Below are 11,723 nucleotides of genomic sequence, written 5' to 3' on the forward strand. Positions count from 1 at the left end.
TATTTTGGGGGGATTTATTGATAACGATGATCAGATATTTTTTTCTGAGTGTGTTTATTGTGCTTGTACTTTGGCAGGTTTAGGACTGCCGTGGACAGCTGAAGCCTAAAGTTTTTATGATTTTATCTGCATGTTTTTCTTACCTAATTAAATGTAACCTATACTTTTACATTTATCATTTATGATAGCAAATTACTACATTTACTCAAATTCACTATATTGTTACCACTCAAATGAAATCAGTATCAACTAAATCAGACTTTGCAGTGCAGAGGAAACACAGAAGCTGCATCTGAAGTGGTATTTAGATGTCTTTACACAGACTGTTTAACGCAGCTCAGAGGTGACAAATAATTGTACCTGCCGTTACAAATGTATGTTTTGATGTTTGATGATATATGAAATTATTTTAAAATTTAAAAGATACTTTAAATATAAAACTAAAACTGCCAGTAGGTGGCGGCAAGTCACTGTTAATTAGCGAATCATTGAGTCATTAAAGGGTTAGTTCACCCAAAAATGAAAATTCTGTCAGTAATTACTCACCCTCATGTTGTTCCAACCCCGTAAGACTTTCGTTCATCTTCAGAACACAAATTAAGATGTGAAATTTTTGATGAAATCTGAGAGCTGGCTCACTCCTTCATAGGCTGCTAGGTAACTGACATCTGCCAGCCCAGAAAAGTTAGTAAAGACATCGTTAAACTAGTCCAAGTGACTACAGTGGCTCAACCTTAAGTTTATCAAGCGACGAGGATACTCTTTGTGCGTAAAAACAAACAAAAATAACGACTTAATTCAACCATCTCTTCTCTTCCATGTCATTCTCCTAAGCTGTTCACGTAGTGTAAAAGCGCAGCGCTTCTGGGTTGTACGTCAGAACGTAGGCTCACTATTGGCCAGCATCACACGCATCACACACATGACCAGCTTCAGCCAATAGTGAGCCTACGTTCTGACATACAACCCAGAAGCGTTGCGCTGTTACACTACGTGAACTCACTCAGAGGCCCACACAGAAAAAAAGCAGCCTGAAAAGAAAATTTAATTAAAGCCGATATATAATGGATAATTTCCTTCAGCTAAGATACTTGAGATGCACACTGTTCTCCATAATGTTTTTGAATTGCTTGAAATATGATTGAAATCACTTCAAAAAGGAAAAATATAGTTAACTGCAACATGTGCAGTGCAAGTCTGTCATATAGGCTACATAAAATTATAAAGAGAACATTATAATTGTATGCTTGGGACAATGGCTTTTAATGGTGAGACTTTTGTTTTTGTAATCAGGCATTACATAACAATTTGGATTTAGATTTATCGACCAAAATTTTCATTTTAACTGAAAGCAACTTGCACTGGCATATCTTAAAATATGTCTGTCATTGTTGTGTCTCAAGATGCACACCAGAAATGTTTTTTTCGAAGGCACGTTTATAAAAGCTACTGAAATGTTCTAATTGAACTAAGGCCTAATCCTGGCTTACTCTAAGCCCTGTCGGTGAAACCGGGCCAAACTATATCAAAATATCAGTTTAGGTTACTGATAGGCTACGTCTTATTCTACGTACATATAGCTTAAAGAAGATTAATTAAAATAAGAAAAAACTAAATTCGTGTTGACAAAGAATATAAAAACAGACATCACATAGGACTAAATGCATACAATTTTAAGAACCCTATGCAAACATACAAGTTTTTTATAATTTGTTCTGCTACGGCAACGGGGAAAATGCATGTGCATTAATTTGTAGGCTATTATTTTAATGTTATGTTTAGGGTTGTTTTTTTAACCTAAAGTCTACCCCGTTGAGATGGTTATGTGAACATGTCTGCATTCAAGCATTACAGTGAGCGGCCTTTCTCCCTTAAACAGCTTGCCATTTTACAGCAGATTTTGTTCACAAACAACTGACAGTCATGACCTAAATATGATTTTCATTTATAATAACCAATCCTAAAGTTCTGCATTTGTAACTTAATTTTCGCGCCATCAGACGCGCGTGTACTCAAGTTCCGAGGATCTCCCGGTTGGTGGCTTATTTTCAGTCAGACTAGTGAATTCAGTCAACTGCAGACTCGCTCTGAGTTCTTGACTTAAGAATAGCTGCAATGGGATCAGTACAATTCACGAATTAATCATTTGGTGTGATTTGAGAACCGATTTAACAGGCTCATTGAAAAGAATCACCTCGTTCGTGTTTTGGAGCATGCAACAATTTCTTCAATTGAAAGTAACGAGGAACGGGATGTTTTTTAGGAATTGTAGTGGAGTCAAAAAGTACGATATTATGCTTTAGAATGTAGTGAAGTACTCCAGTAAAGTACAAATACTTGAAAAATGCACTTAAAGGTCCCATGACATGCTACTTTTTGTAGGCTTTAATATAGGCCTTAGTGGTCCCTAGTACTGTATCTGAAATCTCTTTCCAAAAATTCAGCCTTGGTGCAGAATTATAGCCACTACAAGCCAGTCCCAGAATGAACTTCCTTCAGACGGGCCGTTTCGGTGTCTGTAGCTTTAAATGCTGATGAGGAGGAGAAAGGCGGCGCAAGGTGGAGGGTGGGTGTGGCCTTGACCATCTTGCGCAACGGTACCATGCATGTTTACGTTGGATATATTGCAATGGCACGAAGACACGCAGTCGTTCAAGCATTTCAGTTTGACCCAGAATCTGATCCAGATAGAGAAGCAATGGATGAAGAAGTTGCAACTAAGCGGCTCCAGCAGGACGTTTCCGAATGGTTAGTTTAAAATATTATGTCTGGATACGGTACTTTATTCGGATGGTTTACAGTTATTATCATGTAGCTAACGCTAACCTACTGTTGCCTTTTCATGAGAGATCTGTAACGTCTGTATTTATCTTATTACAATTACATCAAGCTCTGCGATCTTGAAATGCGGATATCGCGCGCGCCATATAACCAACAGGAAAACGGTTATCCAAATAACAAAGAAGTGTACAACACTCGCGTTACAGTGTGTGTATTCACACACATACTTGATGCTGTCTACCTTTATATTAGCGCAAGTAACTGCATAGCTAATGTTACAGCCACATTCTACGTGTAACAAGCTAGGTAACCATAAACAGTAAAGCAACACACTTATATATAATAGTTGACTTACTTGTCCGTGGTGTGTTGCTGAGCCAAAGAGAGTTGTTACTGATCCAGAATTTCAGACGTTCAGCAAACCCAGCTCTGTATTGACCCTTCGGTGTTCATTTGTACATCCAGTTATTGAGCAATTATTATCGCTCACAAGCCATGATATCTCTCTCGTGGACAAACTAAAATCGCGCGCGCGCGTTCCTACATCCTCGTTAGCTCATTTTCTCATGGGCGGAAAATATTCTCTAGGCGGGCAAAGCAGAGAAAGGGGAGGTAACATTTCTCCTTATGACGTCATAAGGAGGAGATTCAAGATCAGCCCGGTTGAGCCTCCATTTTCTCAAAGGCAGAAAAAGATAGCAAAAGCTCGATTTACACCGATTAAAATTTCTAGAAACTTGGGGACCATATACAGAGTAGGGGAACTCATATTAATGTTAAAAAACCTCAGAAATTGAAAATTTCATGTCATGGGACCTTTAAGTACTGTAACAAAGTAAAAAAAATACTTTGTTACTGTCCACCACTGAATAAACGGTTGTATAAAATCAATATCGCATTTGCAATTGTGCTGATATTTGGAGGGAAAAGGCACTGTGTGTGTGATTGCTTAACTATATCATATGATATAAACACTGTATAGCCTAAAAGACAAATACTCATACAGGGGCGTTTTTACTGCATTTTAATAGAGTAAATCATGCAGTGAATGTGTGATTTCTAAATGCGTATGTGTAGTAGTCTGACCTAAACTGAAAAAGCTGCATCACACACAGTGTATGCAATCTCAAGGTGTGTTTTTATTAGGTTTTTGCGAAGTGAGAGAGGGACATACTCAATGTCCGTCCGATTGCAAATCGTTAAAACAACAATTACAATATTATCATAGACGATTCATATCGTTCATATCACACCCCTACAGTCTTACTCTCCATTAACCTCCAAAAAATATATATTATCAATGTTTCATTTATCATCAGAGATCAGCATTTAATGACCACTGAGTTTTTAAAGGGGCTGAACAAATACTTGTATCCTAAAGGTCACTTTATCTTTAGTCAAAAAGAAAAAGAAAGAGCTGCAACAGAGGCCCTGCAAACCTGTGTGCCATTATAGCAGAAAAATCCAACATGAGTCACAGAATAATTCCCTCCATTTCTTCTCTTCCTCCATACTCCAACTGCAACAAGGTCTCTATAATGTGGTTTTTCCCCCCACAAGTCCCTGATACAGGCCCAAGTATTTGGAAACAGCGCTGCTCCCCTCGATTCCCTCTCAACCCCCACCCACTCTTCCATCCAAAGCCTTAATGAAAAGCATGTGCAGGAGATGCTTCATCTTTGCCACTGAAGCTCTGCACCAGTTTCTTTCCCCCGGTAGAGGAAAAAAGACATAGTCCCCCCCCCCCCCCCATTTTGTCAGAGGAAAAAAATTACATCTATAAAATCTGAAATTTACGACTGAAGTGACAATTAACAGAGTTACGGTCATGTACAACAGATGTGGAGGGATACAAGCGGCAAGATCTTGGTCAAATATATCCAATGTCTGTACAATTTTTATATCTATATCAAATATCTTTGTTAATAAACAGGAAGATTCAAAATCATTTTTCCAGAGATAACAGCAGCATAAAAGATCACATTCAATTACATTTTTACATTTTAAATTGATAACTCTCACCTTTTAAAAATGCAAATGTGACCAGGTCATGTTAAAAAAATTATATTTTAATAAATAAATAAATGTGTATACCACCACATATGTGTGTGTGCGTGCGCGCGCGTGCGTGCGTGTGTGTGTGTGTGTGTAAAGCAACAACACTAATGAAACATTTTTGGCAGGGTAAATCTTCAGTCAACCAAATGGTCAAGTTATTTTAACACTTTATAATAAGGTCCCATTGGCTAATGGATTAAAAACATTAAAGTATTACTAACAATTAGCAATACATTTGTTACAGTAGCCTATTTATTAATCTTTGTTAAATAATAAAAATACAACATTGTTAGTTCATGACATGTTAGCTCAGGTCCGTTAAATAACAATAATAGATACAACTTTTGATTTTAATTAATGCTGAAATTAACATTAGCTAAGATTATAAAATGCTTTAGAAGTACTTTTCATTGTTGGTTAAATCAATTTGTAAAAAAAAAAATTAATACATTTTTTTTTTAAAGTTAACAAAAGGAACCTTATTGTAAAGCGTTACTGTTATTTTATCAACAAAAAACAAAGAAAGGTCAAAACAGAAAGCATTATATACACAATTTGACCATCCGGAGTCAAACCACTGTCTGATTTGTGGTGGCCTCCCCCAAATTCTGAAATTTTGAGTGACACATCCAGCTAAAGCAATTAACAGACCCAAGATGAGTGTATGGCGAGACGCTGTACCTCGCCCATGTGATTGTGTCTGAAAAATAGTGACACATTCCAGATTCCACCACAGGGGTGTCTGACTTCAATTCCCTGAGGTAAGCAGGTACACATCATGCTGGGGCATTGGGTTACACAAGACACTGTCTGAGATATACTTTGTTATCACTAGGGCAACAGCTATTTTGATAATCGATTAATTCTTTTAATTAGGCTATTTTAAGTTGAGTTTAGGTTGAGTTATATGTGTATTTACTTGTCATTTGGAAATGTGAAATGGATTCAACTCGTCTTATAATGTTGCTGTTATTTTTGTAAAAGTCATTTTGAACCTACATTTTTATATACAAAGACATATTACAAATTATTACAAATATTACCTAATACACAGAAGAGGCTTTAGTTTGATCTTGTAGTCATTGTTTTTTTACACAGTTATTTTGTTAGCACAACGGCCAAGCAAAATGAAAGTCTTAATGGGATATTTACCCCAAAAAGACAATTCTGTCATCATTTATTAACTCACCCACTCATGTTACTCATGTTTTTCCAAACCTGTAGGAGTTTCTTTATTCTGCTGAACACAAAATTTGAAGAATGTCAGTAACCAAACAGTTGATGAGCCCCATTGACTTTTTTTCTTTTCTTTTCATACTATCGAAATCAATGGGGCCCATCAACAGTTTGGTTACCCTTATTCTTCAAAATAGCCTATCTTCTTTTGTGTTCAACAGAAGAAATTCATTCCGGTTTGTAACAACTTGGGTGAATAAATGATGACAGAATTGTCATTTTTTGGTGAACTATCCCTTTAAATAATGATATCTGCTGTCAACTTTTCAGTATCAGTTTCATCAACATTCCTTAGTTAGTAAGTCTGGCATCCCTTTACCGATGTCTTTGAAAGGGTGTTTTTGTGTTATATGGACACGGCCGTTTCCCTCGAGGGGATCGGGGGATGCGGTGTTCTCAGCTGGACACAACCTAATTGTAAAACTTCAAGAAGAACTGTAGGCTTTTGGACTCCCAAAAAGTTCAGTGGAAAAGGCAGTTGGGTGATTTGGAGGCTGAGTCAGCAAGCAGAACTCTGGCCCCTCTTAAAAAAAGAGAGGAGGGAGGCAGGGGGCAAAGGAAGTGAGGGATGGAAAGAGATGGAGAGAGGAGGGAAAAGCGAAAGAGCTGACATTCCTGCACCGTGAGTCAACGCCGCTAGGCACTTTTCTGGCAATCCTTCACTACCTTTACAACTAAAAGCACCGGAAAGCACTGATAAAAAGGAAGAGAGAGGAGACCATCCGAATGCTGAGCGTCCAACTAATAAAGCTGTGGGTTCGTTCTGGAAGTGTGGCGGACATTTCTTGGAATGTTGTCCATGGCTACCTCAGTAACCATTTTGGTTATCTCCCAACATTCAGAGGGAGCACTTAAATGCAAAGCACTCAATGAAAGCATTATGAGGAAGGGTCTGTACTCCTGCTAGCAATGGCTAAGTAATAAAAGGCAATTAGTTTCACCTAATAAAGCCCAAGCATTCCTCATAACTTGGCCTCTTGCTTTGATTTCCAATAACACATGACTGCATTCCTGCCCTATGTAGTGTGCATATCTGTGTCCTGCTCCCCCTCTGCCCTGGGCGGCATTCCTCAGAGGAGTGGGGTGACATCCGTCAGCAGGACCTCTAATGATCCTGTGCAGCCAAATTCACTACTTAACATAAATTACAATGGAAGTAAGTGCAATGGTAAAAGTAAATGAGGCTGACAGCTATTGTGAATATGTGTGGCAAAAATGTGTCATATCATGTATCCTATCACCTAAAACATGATTCTGCAGAATAAATATGCATATTAATACCTTATATTCACATAGTATTAATAGCCTAGTACACAGTGTTCATGTATGTCGCGAGGCCATATGGAGCAGGTTGACTTGTAGCAAATGTGTCAGAACTGCGCATGTCATACTCGTATGTAGGCTACAGAGTAACAGCAATGCAATTCATTCACTGCAAGAGGATGCATGCAAAGTTTACACATAAACTCAAAGCATAACACATTATTAAATAGGTTTATCAAAGCACGAAATCGTTAAAACAAGGATAAACCTCACATTTGCATTCGCAATGTTGGAACTTTTGAAGGCTGAGTAAAACTCGCTTAACTTCAAAAATATTAGTTGTAAATCGACTTAAATAATGATTTTTCACATGAGTAATCTGTTAAAAGGCAGTTACCTTCTCAAGTTTTCGCCAAGTCCCGCTTTATTTCGATCTGCCGCCGGTTTTGTGCGTCCTAAGTTTTAAGTCCGTTACAAGTTTTCCGGCGGATTCCAAAGCGTCGAACACGCTTCACAAAGTGTAACGCGTCAGACCGAGAGGAACTTTGCGATCATCTTTGCACTATTGTTCACAAAAAAACGCGTTCCCCCTTCTCCTTGTCATTTTTGAGTTGTTGAAATGTGTTTTCTTCCACTAGAAGTGTGCTGTGAGGGGAAGGACTAGGACTGCCCTCCTCGAATACGAAACTTGCAGAGAAATTACTTGCAAACTCAAGAGTCGTGAAGAGAAAAAAACTGTTCCCCTTTGCTGAGAACTTTAAGGGAATCCAAAGCATTTTTTTCTAAAGCCAGGAGAGCCCTCCTTCGGAGAGTTTGTCGATTGTTCCTGTTCTTCTGTTGGCTTTAAGGAACGTCGCTCAAGCAAGAAAAGTACAAAAAGCTTTTGTGTGGCTTGAAGATCAGGAGCCTGTCAAAGAGTCTTATGTGTAGCGCAGCCCACAGATTCAGTCACTTCAGAAGAAAATAATTAAAGAAATATAAAAAGTCTTGCTTTCCTCCTCAATAAATGCCATATTTGTTTATAATATGCTTCTTCATCTTTTAAGAAATAGTTATCCCATAATTTACTCACCCTCAAGCCACCCTAGGTGTATATGACTTTCTTCTTTCAGCTGAACACAATCAGAGTTATATTAAAAAATATCCTGGCTCTTCCCAGATTTAATGGCACTGAATAGTGCCCGCGTTTTTGAAGCTCCAAAAAGCACATCCATCCATCATAAAAGTAATCCATACGATACGACTCCAGTGGGTAAATAAATTCCTTCTGAAGTGAAGCAATGGGTTTTTGTAAGAAAATATCCATGTGTGTTCATGAGAGAGTTGAGTCCCGTGGAAGGGTAACCTCTGACATGACAGTTTTAAAGAAAAATGTTGGAGGATTGCGATAAGTTTAAAGAGTCATCTATTCTTACGCTATGTCATAGGTCCCTTCCGCGGGACTCAACTCTTGCGTGAATGTGTGTAAAATAATGTAGGCTAAGTTGCCAATTATTATTTAAAAGAGTTACCGTTGTTCATGTAAATTTACTATTACAGCTACTGGAGAGGCAAATTTTGTTGGACGTATCGAGTCATCATCTACGTGGCTTTCCACTGTATCAGTACATTTTACAGTAACAAATGGATTTCAATAGCTCAAATAGGAAGCCTATGTTAATCTTACATAATTTAATGACATAAACAGGAGCTGTAAAATAATAAAATACCATCCCCTAAAGTTCTAAAAACCACAGCAGTAAATTTAACAAGAAATTGTTTAGTGTTATTGTCAATATTTCTCTGTACTCTGAGAACAGCTGCAGTACAATAGCAAATATGGCTGCATTTGCAAAAGCCTAATGATAATGGCTTGAAAGATGCCTTTCTCCTAAATAAACAAAACCACACCCTATAATGGCTCTATCCTCTCATACTTTCTAAGATGAATAGCTCTACATTTGTTTGAAGTAATGGTAAATGTTCAGTGGGGTTTTGTAAACAACAAAGGATTGTTACTGACAGGCTCAGACCTGTAAAATAAATATATTACCTACCTACTACATGTGACAAAAATACTGAGGCCATTCAGTTTGCATGAACAATTATTCATACAAACTATAATTAACACCTATACAGCGACATTAAACATACTCTGTGTAAAGATGGGTAATAAAAATGCTTAAAATCAGTTCTGAAAGTGTCTTTCTTCCTCTTTTCTTTTTTAAAATGTAAGACAAGAAAAGCATGTATTCTTACCTAAAACTGAATCAGTGACTTCCAGGAGATCTAATCCAGAAAATCCATTTTCTGTGAAGGAATAAGTCAAACTGTTTACATACTACATACTAACTATGAACACAATTTCTTATTGATGAGACACTTCAAACTTATATTACTTGTGTTTGGGGTTGAAATATAATGGCATCATATAACTAGGACCCAAAACAAAAAGTAAATCTCAGCAAAACATGAGGGTTGAAGTTGACACTGTAACCGAGCGCCCTCTTGTGATGGCGCCACGTTTGACAAAGAATAATGATTACTTTAACTACAACACACACAAAAGTCTACCGCCTTTTAATTTGAACGTCTTTGTGATGTTGTAACTTTGTATGTTCGATCATGAAAATGAATCACCTCACCCACAAAACTCTGTGCATATTGTGGAAATCCAATATGCTTCATCCATGTGGACACTTGGTCTGGGCTCCACTCCTCGATTGAGATCATGCTTGTTGTATTTACACTCTCGTCTTCTGTATCTTTTCTTTAAAAATCCACATCACACAAGCACTGAATGTAACATACAAACACCAAACAATTCCCTAATATAAAGATCTCGATTTCAGACTGTTTACCAAAGTTATTATTTGGAATAAATTGTGAATAAAATCCTATGAAAGCCTTTCGTTGGATCATTACACATGTATAGTAAGCTGGCCTATTAATCTGATCTCTACCACTGCTGTATGTTGTGATACAGTTGTTGGTTAGATAAATACGCTCTAATAAGTCTTGACTTATTCTTCGCATGTGACATAATTTCAAAACGTAATCTTACCTCGAGCCCAAAAAGAACCCCGCACTTTTCGCTCACAGCTGTTGTTGAATGACGCATACACACCTCGGCAGGTGAGGGCGGAGCTAAGACGACGTGCATTATGGGAAATGTAGTCAAGATAAGGGGCTTTCAAATTTATGCAGTAGTGGCTAAAAAGTGATGTCCGGAGAGGTTATTTGCACAATATTTGCTTTTAATGACATTTTAGGTTAAAATATGAGGAATACACTGAAAAAAAGTGAACAAATTTACATGATTTAATCTTGTACATAGGCCCCAGTTGCTCTATTGCTCTAACAAAGCAGAAAAGGGATTACTGTATCAGTCCACACCCTATGCAAATGCTCCACAATGGTAACCCAGTGTAATTAAAAAGGGTTCTAATAATTCCAACATAATTCAACCTTAAACAATATTACACATTATTATCAAGTCTCCCCCTTTTCTCATCTTGCACAAAAACACACAAAATAACACTTAATTTCAAAATGTACTCTCTTCTAGATTCAGCCATATGGAAAGCATGCTGGGAACTAACAAGCACTGCCCAGTTTCAGTTAATTCAACAACTCATTCATGTAATCCCAACAACACAACACAAATGGATTAAGTAAACTTCAACTTTATATATATTGTGGATAGAAGTGAATTGAACACAAAGTAAGTTAGGACAAAATCTATAGCAATTGTGTTGCTATTTTAACTAAGCAATTTGAATAAGCAGTAAAAAACAATTTTTTTAGTGATGTTATAGGCTATTGGGAAGAATACACTAAGGTATTAAAATGATTTGGCAAGAAAGGCAAACTCCGGCAAATAATTAAATATGGGTTTTATTGTATTAAGCAAAAAAAGGCATGGAAAAACAAAAAAGCTCACAGGTCAGGAAGAAAGCATACATTGACTAATGTAATTGTTGGTTTTCCTTTGTTTTTGATTACCGAAGCCATCCTGGGCATTGACTCAACTAACATTGTGCACGTGTCATGCTTGACTTCTTTTCAACCCTCCTTAAATTCTTCCCAAAGTTAGGCTTTATTAGAAGACCTGCATGACTAATCACAATCCAGGATTATAATTTCCCAAAGGTTTTCAATGGTTTTCACGAGTTCACACTTACATACAATTAGAGGGGGTAAAGTTTAATGCGTATTTGGCGTGCTGTCCGGGGGGGAGGGCTCCGAGCTCGGAGTTCAGCCCGAACCCAGAGTACTCCCCTTCCGTATGAAAGTGGTTAGGATTAGAAGTGTGGAGAAGGGGTGGTGGAGGGATGCAGCTAAACTGTCAATGGATTGAGGTGAGACTGCTGAATGTATATATATATACCTCTTACCATTGATTG

General features: G+C 37.6%; 1 protein-coding gene across 4 annotated transcripts in view; it reads right to left on the reverse strand.

Moving 5' to 3' along the window:
* amot (angiomotin) overlaps window positions 1–10,080 on the reverse strand; it is a 32,158-nt gene extending 22,078 nt beyond the window's left edge. For 2 of the 4 annotated variants that reach the window (XR_014198915.1, XM_082141836.1), the window contains exons 1-2: window positions 9,963–10,080; window positions 9,577–9,627 (exon numbers count right to left, since the gene is read on the reverse strand). Coding sequence is in view for 2 of the 4 variants with exons in the window: in XM_082141836.1 (XP_081997962.1) it covers window positions 9,577–9,627; window positions 9,963–10,050 (139 nt within the window). In the remaining 2 variants the exon portion in view is untranslated. Of the gene's footprint in view, window positions 1–7,735; window positions 8,357–9,576; window positions 9,628–9,962 lie in introns of those variants that run through there. The other 2 variants (XM_082141837.1, XM_082141838.1) reach the window with 2 other exon arrangements.
* Window positions 10,081–11,723: the final 1,643 nt, after the last annotated feature.

This window comes from Leuciscus leuciscus, assembly GCF_965113295.1.
Source record: "Leuciscus leuciscus genome assembly, chromosome: 16".
Classification (NCBI taxonomy): Eukaryota; Metazoa; Chordata; class Actinopteri; order Cypriniformes; family Leuciscidae; genus Leuciscus; species Leuciscus leuciscus.